The sequence below is a fragment of the Leptopilina heterotoma genome, unplaced genomic scaffold (assembly GCF_015476425.1).
Source record: "Leptopilina heterotoma isolate Lh14 unplaced genomic scaffold, ASM1547642v1 Lhet_191, whole genome shotgun sequence".
Taxonomy (NCBI): domain Eukaryota; kingdom Metazoa; phylum Arthropoda; class Insecta; order Hymenoptera; family Figitidae; genus Leptopilina; species Leptopilina heterotoma.
In genome coordinates, this window is record NW_025110910.1 from 685,780 (window position 1) to 705,280 (window position 19,501).

The 19,501-nt window shown below is 30.0% G+C and overlaps 1 protein-coding gene across 6 annotated transcripts in view; it reads left to right on the forward strand.

Annotated features, from left to right (window-relative positions):
• The first annotated feature begins 5,936 nt into the window (after positions 1–5,936).
• The window catches only part of LOC122500906 (zwei Ig domain protein zig-8-like), a 36,122-nt gene continuing 22,557 nt past the window's right edge, over positions 5,937–19,501 (forward strand). Inside the window, exons 1-3 of one of the 6 annotated variants that reach the window (XM_043610062.1) lie at positions 5,937–6,366; positions 9,906–10,058; positions 10,151–10,575. In XM_043610062.1, the coding sequence (XP_043465997.1) occupies positions 10,530–10,575 (46 nt within the window). In that variant the 5' untranslated portion in view covers positions 5,937–6,366; positions 9,906–10,058; positions 10,151–10,529. Of the gene's footprint in view, positions 6,367–9,905; positions 10,576–19,501 lie in introns of all 6 variants that reach the window. The other 5 variants (XM_043610060.1, XM_043610065.1, XM_043610061.1 and 2 more) reach the window with 5 other exon arrangements.

A 19,501-nucleotide genomic window follows, 5' to 3' on the forward strand; every position in this document is an offset into this window, starting at 1 on the left:
CTGTATTTAAAAATTTTTCCCTATCTTTTCGCCATAAACGATATATATACTAAAAAAAAGTTTTATCATTTCTTCTTTTTCCATTATATTTTGTTCAACTTGTAAGAAATTACGGCAATAAAATTTTTTTATATAAGTTTATTTATTTTACAGTCGATCCTCTCAGTATTTAAGAAAGAAACCGTGAATGGTGAATCACTGTCTTATAATCATTAAAGGAGAAAAGATTTTTTTACTATTTGAAATTAATACCAATAATAGTTTTTTCCTTTCAGACATATATACGATACTTCTTCACAGAAACATAAGTCCTGTTTGGAATATGTTTTCGAACTACAGATCTGTTCTGTCCATGTTAAATAGGAGGTCATTGCAATTGGTTTTGAGTAACAGTTTCAGCAAATTTGATTCTAAACTCAATTATAGTTGCTTCATCCGCTGATAACTTCTCATCTCTACAAGATAAAGCCAAAAATGTTATTTTTCAAATAAGTTGTTTGCCAACTTTTGCTATAAGCCGTTTTGTAAAGTATAAAATAATTTTTAAAGACCTAATGAAGTTTTAATTCCTCGTCTGCCATATTGGATCCGCCATTTTGAATTTTGAAAACTGATATCGGATTCGTAATCAGCGACCCTAGAAAACCCCGAGTGGCAAATGTCAAGACAATTTAATTAACTGTCAAATTTTCGTCCGCCATATTGGATCCGCCATTTTGAATTTTTAAAAACTGACAGCGAATTCATAATGAGGACCCCAAAAATCCCCTGAGTAATAAGTTTTAAGATTTTATTAACAAAACATCTTGTGCTTTTATTAAAATAGTTGCCCACTATTTTTAGTTCGCCATCTATTCTTAGGAAAGAGGATTCCTACGTGAAATTAACTTTAAAGAAACGAAAACAATGAAAAGAAGAGAAATACATTAGTTTTAATGTAAGCGAGGAATTGTGGATCGATAATAGAACAGCTGTGGTAATTTCCATGATTGTTATTTTCGTTTATAGACGGTTTTATTTTATTTTTAAATTCCTACTTTTCTTCTATAAATATATGACATAATGACTTTAATTAATTGCTAATTAATTGGTATCCAAGACGGAATTATACAGTCGAAATGGGGAAAATTTTAAAGCGAAGGATGAATTTAGGGTAAGTTTTATCTTTTAATTAAATTTTGTAGTACTGGTAAAAAGTGGTCGTTTCATTCAACCGTAACTGAAATAAAGGAGGAATTCATTTAAAACTTATAAAACTTATGTAAATTTCTTCTCTATCTGAGAAATTTACTTTCTTCAATGAACTAAATTTTAAACTTGCACTCAATTTGAAAACAAGAAATTCTAAAAAAAAGTCGTATATCATTATCACCAGACCCACACACACACACACCTGTACGTATACGTGAGGAAAAGGAATTTTTTTTCTAGTGTGAAATACAGGAACCGTAAACTTTACTCAAAAATTTCAAATAAAGTTTAGTAGAAACGACCTTTTTCGTTGAAAACTTCGTATCAACGTAAAATAGGTAGACGAGGAGAGGTCGTTTATTTGCTTACCGTTTTTCGTAGCGTCAATATTTAAGTAGCTTCAACGCTCGTGTCTGCCATCTCATACCTTCACGCGAGCTATAAACCCCCAACTCAGGATACGTCCACTTTCACCATTGTGACGACCAGTGAACACTGGCTGTTATATTTTTTTCTATTTTTTTTTTATTCCTTTTTCCTCTGATCGATTATACGTCATGCACACAAAATACAAGAGCGCTGTTTTGATTGAACTTCACTTAGCATCAAAATATCGCACATCATTACTTTAATTAATTAAAGACAGTTAGAACCTGATTTCTGAAAAAATATATTTTTGTTGTGTAATATTATTTCTTGTGGAAAGTAACTTATCAGTCTGTTATACTAATGCTACTTGAACTTTTTTTTATATTTGCAATGAGTAGAAAGAGGTAAAGAAAAATAACAGTGGAACAAAGAAAAGATGTTAACTTAACAGAAATTAACATTCTAATGGGAATGACATATTTAATTTCAAAAATATTAAATATTAGTGAGGATGAAATAACTAAAGGGAAAAAAATTAAATTCATTGTTACCAATACTTATGCATTTAGAATTGGATGCTATGAAGAGATAAAGAAATTTACTGAACTCATGATTTATCATTAGTTGAATTTTCAAATCAATAGAAGATGGGTTCAAGACATTTAATGTAGAAAATTATAAAAAAATTGTGGGAATTGATCCCGGTAGAATTGTAACTGTTCCTGGTGTAATAAGAGAAAATATTGTTACAGAAAAAAAGAAAAACAAAAAATTGTTTGTGAAAAGTAAAACATACCGATGGATGCGTAATGATGCGTAGGTTGAAGAATTCAATGAATCTTCAATAAAGATCAGTCCAGGTAAAGGCAGAACTTCGAAATAATTATTTAGTGAATTTTTTCAGAGAAATAAATAAAATTAGATAAATCAATTCCTATCGAAAAGTAGCAATTGCTGTAATGGAGAGAAAATTTCTGATGATATAGTAAACAAACCAATACTCTCGTCGCGTGTCATGTACAAAGCAGAAACGAAAAATCTGGAAACATAAGGCACTGAACATGCGGCATGAATTGGAAATTGAAAAAGAAAGAGTCATGAAACATGAATCTGCTTTTATAGGAAGATACATTCTTTTCCATCTTTTCCTATATTTATACCGTGTCTTTGTATTTCACAGGCTTTTATTTTCAATAAATGAACTATCGAATAGAATAGTATAATAAAATAGATAATTATATAAATACTGAATGGAAAATCAATAAAAGGATATTTATAGTTTTGGTTTACAATTACCAACAAAACATTTCAATGTTAAAAATAAAAGTGGTCACATGGTTTTTAGGCCATTTTTCATCTTTTGAAGAAGTCAAGAAGCCCGGGCGCAAAAACTGACCGAGAAAATCAGAAGGCATAGTCGCACAAGAGGAATTCTGGAGACTTTATCCTAAGAAGTAAAAGCTGACAGTAATTCCGTTGGAAGAAGAATTGTCCAGACAGAGAGTGTTGATTTAGTGGGTCGGCAAGGACAAGAGCAGTCATTCTCACCTAACAGTGAAATACTCAGCTCCTTCATATCTGAATACCAGGAGTTATTATTTCCTTTGACAGTTAGGAGAGATTTTTTCCATTCTACCAAAAAATATCGCAACTACAGAGTCAATTCAGTTCGTACTTTTTTTTTATTTGAACCAAAAAATACAGCCAAGGGTAAACCATTATAGGCACTACAAATTAAAGTAATACATGTTTATGTATAATAATACTAAAAAAAGAAAGAAGTATGTATAAAATAAATGAAAAATGTGTGTAATTATCAAATAAACAAAAGCAGGCGAAGAAATGAGGAACAAAAGAAAACAAAAATGATAAAGGAATTAGAGAAAAATCAAAATACAAATTTAATTATGGTCGCAGGGCTATTATGCGTGAAATAATATTACGTTTGAAAGCTAAAGCATTTAAACTAAAAATGTTGAAATTTGTATCGCTACACTCTAATATATCGTTAATGGTTTTACACATTCTATACATCGGAGACATATAACCAATTGGTCTTGTAGGCTTTCGCAAATAAAAAGGATACCATGACCTAGAGGTAAGACGTGGGATTTTAAAGTTTATATTACTAAGTAAGAAAGGGCAATCAATTTGAGAATTTAATAAATTGTAAATAAATTTACATTTAAAAAGAATGCGTCAATCATTCAAAGTTAGAACCTCAAAATTAGTACAAAGGTCAATGTAGTCTGAACCTCTTGGCGGATAAACTCCGTACTTGCGAAAAAGTACGAATTCTCTGTACTTTTGGAGAATAAAAAACAATCATCATTTTATCAATGTTTATTATTAATTATTAATTTCATCAACGTCATCATTTCTAGGCATAAAAATATGGATACATTTGCATGTCCTTTAGAGTTTTGTCTTTTTTGACAAGTCTTCGTACTTTATTTTTGATAATTCACAAAGGTTAAGCAACATTTTCTTGTCGAAGTATTCTCGCTGGCAATTCAATATTATAATTTGCAAAATTCAATTCATCCTAGCCAACTTTTAGTAGAAACTTTAGTTTCTTGTGGCAAAACTCCAATATTTGTGGAGAACTTGTAGTGTTTGAAATATTACCATAGTTTGCTATTCTTTATTGATAAATTAAGAGTTCATGACCTTGTGCCTCGTTTTTCGATGCATTAAATTTATCATAAAACTTCATTTTAGAGGATTTTTGAATCCTCCGAATAAAAATTCGAAGACAGGTTTTCAAACATTAAAATTTCAAAAATATAACTGACTTTTTTTAAACTGTATAAGATATAAAAACACGTCACAATTTTTTTAATTTTTAGCTCCTATGATTACAAATTTGATGACAGATTTTCAAAATTCAAAATGGCGTAACCAATATGGCGGATATTTTTCATTTTCTTCAGTTTGGGTTGAAATACGATACTCAGAGGTTTTTGTGGTCGCAGATTACGAATTTGACATCAGATTTTGAAAATTCAAAATGGCGGAACCAATATGGCGGACTTTTAAATAGAAATTAATTCAACTTAATTGAAACTTATTGCTTAGGGGTATTTGTGATCGCCAACAGTGAATATGATATCAGATTTTCAAAATTAAAAATGTCGGAAACAATATGGCGGATAATCTTCAATTCTATCAGATTCGGTTAAAATACGTGACTAAGGGGTTTTTAGGCTCCCTGTTGATTAGAAATTTGCTATCAGATCTTCACAATTGAAAATGGCGGATTACCAATTTGATATCAGATTTTTAAAATTCAAGATGTCGGATCCAATATGGCGGATATTTTTTAATTCCATCAAATTTGATTAAAATACGTTACTCAGGGGTTTTTTGGGGTCGCAGATTACGAATTTGACATCGAAATTTGAAAATTAAAAATGGCAGAACAAATATGGCGGATATTTTTCAATTTCTTCAGATTGAGTTGAAATACGTTACTCAGGGGTTTTTGGGGTCGATGATGATGAATTTGACATAAAAACTTCAAAATTCAAAATGGCGGAACCAATATGGCGGATTTTTTAAAATTCTTTCAGATGGGGTTGAAATACGCCACTCGGGGGTTTTTGGGGTCGCTGATGACGAATTTGACATCAAAATTTGAAAATTAAATAGTGCCAAAGCCATTTAGGCTCAATTTTCTTTTGCTATCCGAGGAAACCGTTTTTATTTTTTGTTTCTAAATTAATTGTAATTTAATAATAAAATGAAGTGGAGGATATTTTCAACTTTTTGTAGAGATGAGGCATTATATTATGCCTATTACTTTTTGTGGAATAGAGGAAAAGAAGAAGACAGAGAAAAGTGTTCACATTTCCATCTCAAAGATCATTGGTCACTTGTTATTTTTTTTTATAGGAAGTGTTTCTATAAAAAAAGAGACGTTGGCGTGACCATTTCAGTGATATCTAACTTTTAGCCAGCAGGCGAGAGGCATTTTTCAGTGCCCCCATTGGGTCGCGAATACGCCCAAACCACAAATGATAGCAATAACTCAGTTGGAAGCTTGTGTTCTATGTGTTTTCTTTTTTTTCCTTTATTTTATTTTTTCTTTATACTTTTTTTTGACGATTCGCGAAACGCGGTTACGACCAATCGCGTGCCTGTTCAATGGTGCGCTTTGTAATTTCTTTTAATTATCTGGGCCATAAGTTATAATCGGATTCACGCTCTTTCGCTTCTTTATCAAGACGCTGTTTCTACCCCCCTTTGGGAGAGGGAGAGAGAGTGAGTGAGAGAGAGCGCACGGATTGGTCGCAGCACACGAATACTGCACTTTTTTACGTGTATTATATCAGCACCGTGGCGGCTGCGTGCTTGGAACCCCGTGGCGCTCGCGCAATGTAGTTCCTCCGCTATCCCTGACGCGGGAGGATCTCTTTTCGAAACGGTGTTCTTCTTCTCGTCGTCGCACTTTTCTTCTTATAGTGATTAATGAAATCTCGTTTTTTAAAACATTTGTTCTAGTTTAAAAATGAAATTATCGTTCATTTCATTTTTGGGGAAAAAAAAGTTTTAGAAAAAGGAAAACATTTGACGAAAGGTGTTGTTGACATTTTTGTCCATTCTAAAATTGTCCGTCCCTATAAATCATTTTTTTGCTTTCTGAAAAGTAGAAATAGAAAAAAACCGGTGTTTAAGTGTGGAATAAGTTTTCTCTTCATGTTCTTCTAATCTAATTAATGGTATAGTGTAATTTTTCTTAACCACCGTGAAAATTGTGATAGTGAAAACAATTTTAAAGACACGTTCCGTTCACGAGAATCGAAGGTGTGAATCTAATTTTTTTTTTAATTTCACTATTTTCCCTATCAAGTAATATTTGACCTTATTATCCATTCTGCAAAATTTGATATTCATTTATTTAGTTCTTACTCATCACAAACTGAAAATTATTTTACAAAAATATTCTTAACTTTTTACTTTTTAATATTAAATGTTGACAATTGACCACGTCTTCAATTGACCAATTACTTTTCAAAACAATTATTGATGTAAATAATGTCGAAAAAATACCCCTAGGTGTTAAGAATCCATGGGTGTTAAGCAAGGTTTCTGGCAGTAAATTGAAAATTGTATTTTCAAAACTGTTTTCAGATTTTTTTTTTTTTTTAAATTGTAAATAATAAATATTATTATTTACAAACGTAAAAGCATAAATTCGCATGAATAAATAAATGAATTTCAAATAAAAATCCCCAAAAATACGAAAATAATGCGAAAAATAGTTTTGAAGAAAAAAAAACAGTGGTGTAAATAAGTGAACCGTGAAATGAGCAGTCTCTTCCTCATGGAATTACCTTAATTTTTTTGTCACGAATGCAACAGCAAAAAAAAAAAAAGAAAACAAACAAATTTGCTTTTTTTCTTCGACAAAATAATCACCAGTTATGCATGAAAAGAGTCACATAAGTAAAACTTGGTTACTGTAATTTTTCACTGGAAAAAAGTGCCTATTGTTTTCAAGTCTAACCACTTTTCAAGGCACGATAAGTGTGCGACAAAAAAAGTCTATAATTGCCTGTGAAATTTATCACATTTTTTCTCTTTCAAATAATTAAGAAAAAAAAATTAGACAATTACTTATAGTAATTCTATTATTTTTTTTGTTCATTTTTCCCATTTTTTTTAATTATTTAGAGGAGGAATAAATTTCACATTAAAACTTTTGTTTTTTTTTGGTTCACGTTCTACTTTTTCAAGTTCACTTGAAAATTTTTTTTTTTTTTTTGATAAAATGTAAATTTTTTGCAAATTGTATGAATGGAAAAAAAATGTTATTATTATGTCTGGTAATGAATGTACATGTGGGAATTTTAATAAATTATTTTGCAAATATTTAATGAAAGTATTAAATCAATGTGAGGTAAGGAATGTATAATGTAGTGAAAGCATGTAATGAGTGGAAATTATATGTGTAAAAATTTATAAATGTCATGGTAATGAATGCATAAATGTAAAGTATACTTGTAATGAAAATATTTAATTAATGAATGTTAAAATTTTAGAAAAAAATACTTAGGATTAAAAAATAAATATTTGAATAATTTTTTAAAAAGAAATTCTTTATCGAATACTGTAGATTAAAATTTTTTAAAAATGCATACGCAAATAAAAATAAATATTTGATAAATATATTTATTAAATACTTTTTGATGAAAGAATTCTTTTATAAATTCAAATTTTAAATAAATTTCAAAAGTATTTTAAGTATAGGATATAAAATATAATTTTTATAATTTTTAGGTGTTTATCATTTATTTATTCATTTGCAAATAATTATGTGACACGCTCCGAAGAAAGGTACTCAAGAGGTGAATCATTTTGAGGTTATGTTTGTACCATTTTTACCTTAATTATAAGTTTCTGCATTTAATTTAAAATTAAAATCAAATTTTAATCATTACTTTGAATGTAGTGAGGACTTAAACATCAGTTGTTTATATTTAAAGTCAATCCGTATTGTATATTTTAGTTTTAAAAATTTCAAACATAACCTCAAATTTTTTTTCTTCGGAGTAAGTCACATATTAAATTCTAACAATATATAAAATAAAAATTTGTTAAATACATAATATATTTAAAATTGAATTATAAATAATATATTTTATACATTTGTTTACTTCAAAAAAATTATTACACTATTTAACACTTATATTTATTTTAAACTTTTTCACATTGATATTTTTTATTATACGAAATAAATGTAAAATATTTAAGGAATAGATTTTAAATTTTAGCGCAGAAATCTAAAATATCCATATCTATAGATAAGAACGTCTTGTGTAATCTAAGTGTTTTGATATTTTGCCAAAAGAAGTATAAGAATCAAAAAACGCACATTTGAGAAAATGTATTATGTGTAATATGGCAGCCAAATAATTTTTGGTGCATTTCCTTAAAAATGCGATGTTTGTTAACAATAAATTTTTTGGCAAACTATCAAATCGTATATATATTTTTTAGCATTTTTTTACTATATAAATTTTTTTTTTTTTTGTTCATAAAATTATTAGACAATAAATCCTTTTGTTTTTATCTGGAAAAATTAGAAAAAAAACATTTTATTTTCTTTGCAATCAATTTTAAATGAAAATTGTTAATTCGAATTAATTAATTAAATTAAAATTAATTAATGAAATTGAAATTAATTAATTTTTAAATAAATTCAAAGTGTTTAATTATTGAAATAAATTAAAATTTTATTTTCATTGTGGTACATTCCATTTAAATTTTTAATTAATTAAATACTGTTTATATTGAATTAATTATATATTTCGTATGTATATTAAATATAAATTAACATCTTAAACTGCTATCGATGTTTAAATAGTATCTTAAAATACAAACTGATGCGTGAAAATATTTCAGATTATATCAGTTTAACTTTTTTGTTTTTATATAAAATAAGCTAATGAATTTAAAAATACAAAATAAATAAAAAGTTAAGAAGAAATAAAATAATATTTTTTTTTTTATAAATAATAATATTGCCAACTAATAGTAATTCTTTGCTAATTGATAAAAAATCAATCGAAATTTTACCAACATATTATATATTTCTATAACATTTAGAAATTTTAGAGAACAAAATTTCTGTAATTATTTTACATAAACTATTTCAAATTATCAAGAATTGGAGATCGCAGCGAAAGATTATTTAGTCTAACATTTAATGGATTTATAAACTTTCGCTAAACAATCCTCCACATATCGTACTATTTATTGACAATAATACGGGAGATTTACGATGGAAATTGTTAGGATTAGTGATAGTTGATTTTGGAGAGGTCGCATATAAAGCTCTACGTTATCATTATTATTGATGTAGAATGAAAGGATTTAGCATTGATATCAAAATTATTATTGTTATTTATTATTTAACATATCGGACGTATTTATACTGCAGGATGTAGACATTTTTTTAATTTATTTTTTTCATTGCTAAATAATTATTGAAAAATGTTTTTTGAGAGTAAAAAATGTTTTTCACTTGATAGCAAAATATTTTTTTTGTTACACTAATCAAGAAGTTCCACTAATACCAAAAAGTATGGCACACATGAAAATTTATAAAAAAAAATTGGAGGGTTTTAAATATTTTTGTTGGTTCACTAAATTTGGCATAGTCAAAATATAAAAAAATCTTCTGTTTTATACTTTTTGACTTCAATTTCATATTTCTTGGTATCAACTTGAAAATTAGTTTTATGAAAGAACGCGTTAACGAAAAATAAAAGAACAAAAAAATTAAGGTAATTTAAAGAAAAAGCTGATGAGAAATCTCTGAAATTTTTATTGTTGTTCAGGTGAAAAAAAAAGTTTCCTCAAAGTCGCGAGATCTAGATTCAAAAACGAGAATAAATGAAGCTTGGATCTGTGAATCAAGTTACGAATTATTCACGTCGCGATGAACGTTAAGATCCGTAGTCATAATTGAGATATTCGACGGCATGTCCCAGGTAATTAAAATCGTCGGCTCTCGTGAATATTTAAATTATGAGTGTCTAACTTTGAAGTTTATGCCGGATAACTTACTCTGATCGAGTTGCAGGACGTCCGGAAACTCAAGAGGACAAAAATGGAATGAATAAATTGCGTCGATTAAAGTTTAAGTGATTAAATAACGAATTCAGTGACGCTAATTAATTCCATTAATTCAAGTTTTGAAAAAAAAATTGAAAAAGCAATGTTGCCAAAAGATGATGAGGGTTGAAGAAGAAAGTTTTCAAAGAAGAAAACGTGTCCAAGTGAATTGTTCGAAAGTGAAACTATTGGTGAAAATTGCCAAATTCCCTTATTGGGAATTAGAACAATGAACGAAGAAACGGAGTGCATTTGACACTTGCCCGTCGGACTTGATCACTTGGAGAATGCAAGACAGATAGTGAAGCCAGAATGCGAATAATAAATTAGCGTTGGCCAATCAAGCGATGTCTACCTCTCTCTCCATCCTCGTCTGTTTACTATTTTCTTTTGGTAAGTAATGTCTGCTTTTGAGCTTTTTAATTAACTTCCTTTTTGATGACGTCGGAAATATTTATAGTGTGTGGAACGCGACGACAACAATAGACGAAACCTTATATATAAAACGTTGCTCTTTTAGATGAAACTTGACCTATTTTTGCCCCCTTTTTATACAGCAAAAACCATATTAGAATGTAGCCTCATGTATACTAAAATGGCGGCCAATATAGTCCATTTTCCCCTCATGGGAAAATGGAAGTAATGTAATGTAAGTAAAATGAAAAGTTATGAAACTAGTAATATTTCATATTCCACCGAAAAGTCTTTAAATTTTCCATCTCATGAATTATTCCTTAATAATTCAATTCGTCGCTAATTTCTAAATTAAAACTGATAAAAAACTTGCATTTTGGTTATTAGAATCGATCTGATAACCTTTTTTTTATTTAACCTTTCAAGGCACTTTGAATTTTCGATTTAATGTCCCAAAATGGAATTACCAAGTTGTCCTAAGTTTAGACAATAAAAACTCCAGCCACAGGTCATAATTCTAAAAAATCGTTTACAGCAATTAGTGTCTTACTAACCCCCATCGCTAAACACAAAAATCAAATAGTAACAGACAATGAAACTGTTATCAAATTTCGGTGTTTGAATTACTGAATTTAAACACCGAAATTTGACTCATAGCTGGTAAAACTCACGAACCCATCAGATTATCCGTCTCTTCAAATTCTAGAGGCATTTTTAGGTCATCAGTAACAGGAATCGTTCCATCTTCTTTAAAACTTGTTAACCAATCCTGCAAATGTAATTCCTTGCGCCCACATTCACTTGAAAATACATCAATTAAATTGTTTTCGTGTTACTGGAAAAATCTATCAAACTACTGCGTAAAGTTGTTAAGAGAAAATCAGTTAGAAATTGACTGTAAGAACTTTCAATTGTCAATTTAACTGAATTCAATTATTCAATTTAATCAATTACATTCCTAATAGAAAAACAGAATTTTTTTTTGATGAATTTGGCAAGATGACGATCGTGATTGGATGAATATTCCATGATGACGGTTGCGATTGGTTGAAATTCCATGATGACGGTCGCGATTGGTTGAAATACCATGATGACGCTTGGGTCGTTTCTAACAGTAATAACCTAATTATTTGGGGTATTAAAATTCACCAGTTTAAATATTGGAGGGTTTTGGCCACGTTTTTGGCATTTGGAACCACTTTGTCACGATGAGAAAGGTTCTACTTTCGCCACGTTTTTTTTAACATGAAAAGTACTCCTTCAATAGCAGACGTTCGAGAAAAAACAATTAATTCAAAGGTTTCGATTCCTTATTGCTTTTCCCGGTTTAATAGCTACAGGATTGGGAGTGGTGGACTCTGATCACTGGAAGGTTTGATTTGATGGAGCAACGAGGTTGTTCAGGAGAAACTGATGAAGTGGGCGTCGAGGTGTTCTCGGTAGACTGATGTGAGAATAGTTCACCCGTAACCCATCGCTTGTCACAAGAAGGTGACTAAAGGGAGGAAGTGGATGAATTACTCAACACTGCAATAAACCCTTTAAGTTTATCAAAGACACCATCAGAAAAGAGAAGCGGAACATTAGCTAGCGGAAGTTATTAAAAAAATCTAATTGCAATTATTTGTCTGGAATCAGAAGGCAAGAAAATAATATTTAAGCAAATTTCTTTTGCCAGAGTTCGAATTTTTCGATACACTGCAATAATAGACTTTTAATAAAATAATCACTGAATTGTCTATTACCTTCATAATGCATGTTACTCTAGATCATATTAATGAGTGTCTGTGACTTGTGAAACTTGCAGCTCTAATAGATACTGATCGTTCATTCTCGGAGCAAGTTGGCGAGTTAGTAGATCGAGAATTCCCAGTAATTGGAGAAAAGCGAAAAATCAATTTAATTATAGACTCGTCTTATCCAGACAGACTTGAATTTTCTACTGTTGAGTATTCCTCCTGACTGCTTATTGAAAACTTTTATTTATTCATTCTCTTCCTTTCTTTACCTTTTGAATTTCCATTTCTTCTCTTTTGATATTCTACGCTTTTTTGCCAAATTACTCCTTCATTTTATTTTCCCTCTTCTTTTTAGTTGATGTTCCATTTTCAACTTTTGCGACATTTGAACTATGAGAAGTCTAGCAAAGTATGGGCAACGACTAGAATTAATTTTTGTGAAATGTTTTAAAAAAATTTTCTTCTCTGAAGAAGTTAAGGACGTAACATTGGGGGAAGTTATTGACCTAGGATGAAAAGATGATATGAAGGGATAATATCCACCCGCAGTCAGTTCATTTTCCCGAAAGAGGGATTCCCTTCACCCCCCGGATACGCTCGTTAGATATGTCAAGGACCTGCGAAGAAGGACGAATGGATTGTTCCAAGGTGATATTGAAAGATATATATTTCAAGTGGTTTTGGAACCCTCTAAAATCTTCTGGAAATTTAACGATAGGATTTATGGTCGTCTTTTAGGTTTGAAGAGACACTTGAGAAGCAAACGTGACCAATCAGCTTACAGCCCTGGAAGATAAGTCAGATTTCTAATTTGCTACGTAAGTGAACGGTATATCCGCTTACAAAGGGACAGAAGCTAAATTGATGATAACATTTTCTTTTTATCAAAGTCACACACATAAACCTCATCAAAAACTCAACAACTCCAACAATTCATCTCTTTTCAATTTCCACTGAATTTATTTTACAATATTACAATTAAAAATTTAGATTTGTTCAAAAAAAAAAAAATTCCCTCCCTTCGAATGTTTTACAAAGAAAAATTGGGACAAATTTTCCGCGTGTACATTCAAATCGCAATAACTTTGCGAAACAACATTATAAACTAAAATGAAAAAATATGAGCAGCTTTTCTGAAACTCATGAATAGCATTTCCTATTTTTCCAACACGGTGAATTTTTTGTAATTTTAGTTCCTTTTTTTTATTGACAAAGTTTCAGAGTTTTTTGCAATAAGTAAAAAAAATAGTGAAACTGAAAAATAACTTTTTAGTATTCTTTAAGCAAGAAAATTGGATGTTATTAGAAAAAGCTGAACAAGAGAAAAAAATTGGTGTACAAACAAAAGAAATATTAAACTTTGGAAAAAATTAAAAGAGATTCTTTTTAGTATCTAGGAAAATTGTTTAATCGAAACATTTTCCTGTTTGATGTTTAATTAAATGAAACCCACAGTATGAAGGTTGTCTTTTTTTCCCTCAGTCTATACACACGTTTTCTTTCTTTTTTTATTAGATTTTTAATTAAAAGTGGAAGGAACGTTATATAGTTTTGAAAAAGGGAGAAAATTAAATATTTGATTTATGATAAACAAGTCGACGGTGTGTTTTGGAGGATCTTGAAGATCAAACTGATCCGCTGACTCGGCAGAGACACGTAATCAAAGTTTAACCTCATCCGGAGAAAGAAATACATTTGGAGCTCCAGCAGTAATTGCATTAACGTTATGCGGATAGAGCGCAACGCTACGCCGAGAGGACGAGACCAGCATAATTGCGGATATTAATGGTGGAAAGATAATCTCCGTAATTCCCTTCGGGTAAGCATTCTTCGCCTCGAATATTTTTTTGCATATCCATCCTTTTCCCTTTCTCCTCCTGCTCCCTATCTGAATATAGCAAATAAAGGACTTTTCTTGTATTTGCGAAAACTTGCGAATCAACAAAACTATCTTCACATCATTTTGGTTGTTAATTTCTAATTGAATTCATAGTGGACAAATTTTGCTTCTTTTCTTGATAATTAGAAACAAAAATTTATGTTCGTTTTGTGGCAACCAAGTTAAGATTTAATTAAGAAATATTAAAAAATATAAAGGAAGAATTCGACTTAGCTGATAGTACACAAAGGAATAGCAAAGTTTCCTCAATAGAAGAATTCCAACAGTGGTGAATAAACCTGTATTTTGAGCCAGATTTTACAATAATGTCTAAATATCTGTTCAGGATGAGATATAAAAAAGGAAAAATTGATCTAGATTCTCCTCCCATAGATCTCTTGCAGGAGATCCTTTCAAAGAAGGAAGCAATTAATATTCGAATTAATGGGAGAGAACTCTAGGAATCAGTTCCTAGACTTCAGTGGAAAATGTTCCTTGATTGATAAGAGCTCATCTATTAAGTGTCGCCTATCATTTCATATCTCCCTTTCATTTCGACATTGATTAAAAGAACTAATCCTAATCATCAATAATCCTAATCTGATGGGCAATATTCATCTTTCCTCGTGCGTTGATTCCGGAGTATTTCCCCCTTAATTTAATCGAGTGGGAGTAGTTAACAATTTGCTAAAATAGTGATTCAGGATAAAAACTGCATATCCCTGACAGATTTGACAAATTACCGTGAGGAACAGGATTATTGCGATATTTTAAATTTTTGTCAACATATGGTACAGAGTAGTACGCAACAGTTTTGGTAAGGAAGCAAATATTTAATTCCAAAAAACAGTTGTGGTGTAATCCAGCTACCTGGACATAAACCCATTTTCGAAAAGGAGCTAAAGAAACAATATTGACAACACTTGTTTTGATTTAGGTAATCTTTGAGGACCTTTTCCTTAAACATGACGATTAGACGGTGTCATTAATTTAGTCAATTACCAATGGGCGTGACTATTAAAATCCTATTTCCCTCTTTCATCACCACGTCTCTAATACAGTTTAACAAGACGGAATGAAATCACCATATACTCAACTACCTACAACCCCCAGGCTTTCCGTTTTCGAAAACTTCCCCTACGTTAGCTAGGATTCCCATGACTAATTCAAATTATGAGCACTCCGGAAACTCGGAAAAGGGAATTAATAATTTACACACTTTAACCTGATAATTTTTTTCTCCATAAGGCAGAGTCATGAATAAATAACACAATGGAACACTGTGACTTACATTATTTTTTATTTCCTCATTAATAATTGTCGCATTTACTGGAGATATGGAAAAACCGGGAGTCCTGGAATCGATCATCATTTGACCGAAATAGGGGTTTTCTTCTGTGGGACGTTGTGGTCGACAAACTAACACTCCTCGGAAATATCGGAAAACCGATGATAAAATTGTGCCTAATGGAATTATCTCGAGCAGCGGGCGAGAATCCAATCACTCCTTTCAAGTTCTAGAAGTTGTAGATCTAGTTTTTATCGAACCGGTCAACAAAATTATAGGGGTGCCTTCGGGTAATTACACTCTCACCTTACTTTCACTTTTATTAGAATTAAGATTAGTTTTCTCCAACGCCTGCTATGAAAGCAGTTCTTTTCATGTTAAAAAAAACGTGGCGAAAGTGAAACTTTTCTCAACTCTTGTGAACAGAGTGGCGAAAGAAAATTTTAAGGCGATCTGTTGAATCTTCCCCAACATTCAAGTTTGTAAACATTGTCGGAGCGTCTGTTCCTTTTTTCTACGTGCCTATTGTGAATGAACAAGACCCAAACAAAATTCTAGAAGGTGCTGAAGATGTAGAAGATTTATTTTATGGGCCTGGAATAGACGATTCAATGTAAGATGAAAAAAAAATTTTACTATCCAGTCCAGATGCCGGTTAGCAGGCTTCCTGTTAACAGCAAGATGCCTAACGAAAGAGTATAGCAGAAATAGTTGTTCTGATGAGTAAGTCTAAACCAATGTCATCGACAGAGTAAAGCAGAAATAGTTGTTCTGATGAGTAAGTCTATACCAATGTTAGCCCCTTAAGCATGACGAAAAGTAAATTCATCGTGGCAAAAGTAAAAAAATTAATTTCAGCTTTGGTACAAGTGAAAGTTAAAATAAAAAGTGAAAATTAATTTTAGTTTTGATAAAACTTTCTAAATAAATAAATTTTTATCTTTTCGTATTTTCATTTTAATCCACTTCTGACTTTTTCTCGAGGAATAAAATCTTTAAATTCATAGGCTGTCGGAGGGGCGTGACGTTGTTCGTTTTTTTTCGGGAATTTTAAAATGCAACTCGTGCTGGTTGAAAGGATTGAGAAAGATAATTGCTTGTATACAGCAACGACGGTTTAAATTGCATAGTTTGCGTCGTTCCACTGAGGCTAGTGCTGCTTCTATACCTACTGACCGACCAAAATGTTTTCGTACCACTAGCGTCTGATCAAAGATAGACCGTGACTACTGACAACTTGCCGCTTCGGTATCGATTCAGAATAAGCTTCACCTCAACGTCTACTCTATTCACCTAATCACAATAAATTTGCACCTCGTACTAATCAACACCTAACCTACATCAACGTTCAAGTGTCCTTTACAAGATTATAATTTACAATTAATTATTAAATTATTAATTAAATAATTAATTTATAATTTAATTTTAATAAAATAAATTTTTTTTTTGCAAAAAGAATAATAAAACAAAAATATTTTGTTAACGTCCTGCTACAATCAAAAAGTTCATAAAAAAGATATAATTTTCAAGAAACAACATTTTATTTCCCTTCTGCAAATATGATTTCAACCTATTTCATTTTTCGCTTTTAAAAACAATGTTATACAATTTTTATTTTTGTAAAAACGTAAAAGCCTTTCAAAACTTTTTTTAAAAACATTTTTCATATATCCGAATGCTATGTTTTAAAATACATCATATTTTTTATAGGTTATTCAGAAATTGTTTCCAATTTTTGTTTAATAATTGAAAGCAAATTATTTTTGCCTCTAGTTTTTTAATTTTTATTTTATTTAATACTTCTGAATAGTTAACTGAAAAATAATTTTATTATGTACATTTTACTCGTTATCTAAAATTTTTCGTAATCCGTAAATTCATTTCTCCTTCTAATGTTTTTCCAAAAAAAAATTTTACATGTAGGTACAGTAGAGTGCAAAGATGCCTTCCTAGTTTGAACGTGTCACACTCATATGTTTCCATGGAAACATATCAGTGCGACACGTTCAAACTAAGAAGGCATCTTTGCACCCTACCGTACTTTTCAATTAAAAAAAACAAAATCGTTTTGGTAAATTTTTAAAAGAATGTAATTTTTGAAAAATGCTCACAATTTTTATTTTTAAATACCCTTTTATTTATAACAAATTGTAAAAATAAAATACAATAGAAATATGAAAAACTGAAAGAAAGCTGAAGCGGAATAAATGTTAAAAAGAAATGGAATGTATAAAGTTGAAACATGAAATATGTACAATATAGAATTCACTAAAGTTGAAAACAAGAAAATACCTTCTCTCTTAAAAATGTTAAAATAAAAAGTGAAGAAACAACATGAATATTGTTCATGTTCACAATTTAGAATCGAAATGTTGCTTCAGAGCGAATACAAATAGAGCAATTTTTATTATTATGGAGGAAAAATATTTTTTATCTTATATTTTGAAAAATTATTAGTCACTTTATGTAATCATTACATAAGAAGGAAATGTTTCTAAATTTAAAAAATATTTTTTAAAACAAAATTTAAATTCATCAGGAAAATTTGTTCCCTACTTTAAATTACGAAAAAACACATTAACCTTTCAACGAATTCAAACGATTTTTTAAAAATTCCGCCATTTTGGATCCACTATTTTGTATTTTGAGAAACTTATCGTATTTCCACGGATTCCAAACGTCGACACATACGTTTTGGGAAAAATTAAAATATAATAAAATTTTAAATTAAATTTCTGCAAAGTTATACAAATTTCAAAGATAAAAATAAAAAATAAATTCAATAATAGTAATAATAATAATAAGAAAAAATACTACCTTGGATTTTTATTTCGGTAAAGATTATACTGCAGACTGTTAATGTTACGAGGATGAAAAAGATGAACGAGAAGAGAAAAGGTCGCCTTTCGCCGGAAGGAAAAGAGTAGAAGATTTAATACCATTGCCTAGACTTTGTTCATCTTATTTTTTTTGTTACCTCATTTTTTACTATATTTCTTTCTGCCCTTTTGGAAGGCAAAAAAAACTCGTTAATAAATCTCTTACTGATGACTAATTAGCAGATGGTTTTTGATCTACAGTGGAAAATGTAATTCATGAAGATCTAAGAAAAATTTTTTAAAGAAAATTTTAATTAACTTGAAAATTTAAAGTTTTCATTTAAAGATATTACCATTAGCAGGAGTCAAATATTATTATTTGCAATTATTGTCGACTGTAATTTATAAAAATAATTTTTTTTTAATTTTCTATAAAGAATTTGCGAGAGCTCTAAGTATCATTGGTTTAGACTTACTCATCAGGACAACTTTTTCTGCTCTACTCTGTCAATAGGCATCTTACTGTGAGCAGGATTTTTCTGGACAGGATCATCTAAAATGAAAAAACCAAAATTTACGACTTAAATTGTTTATAAAATTTTTATTACACTTTAATTGTTATTGCTACCATTCTCATTATTATCATTATTAATAATTATACATAATTATTATTGGTTACTGAAAATATGTTACGATGAAACGTAATAGTCGTGAAGGCTTAAATAACAATTTAATATTTAAGTAAGTAAAATTTCTAAATCGATGTGCGAAGCAGAATTTGCGGATATGAGTAATTAACGGTTGGCAATTACTATAGACATGAAACAGTCGTGTGATTAACGAGAAATCGCTCGTGCAAACGCCAGTGGATTGCATGTGCCCCGAGCCAAATCAGAGAGTCCAAATTTCAAATCTATTGACATGTCATATGTATGACAATAAAACCCTTACCCCTCCATACAAACATCCAAACTTTTCAATTCATTATTATTTCATTTTACCATATACACATATATAGAGTTAGTATCGATACTCGAATTATCTGGCAACAGTTACCATACAATCTGGCGAATAAAAAATTCCATCTCTGCGAATAAAATTTTCAAACAAAAATGAAAAATCTATTAAGTTATACAATTTTGATAAACGATTGGAATAAATTGTCCCTTTGCTTTTTGTG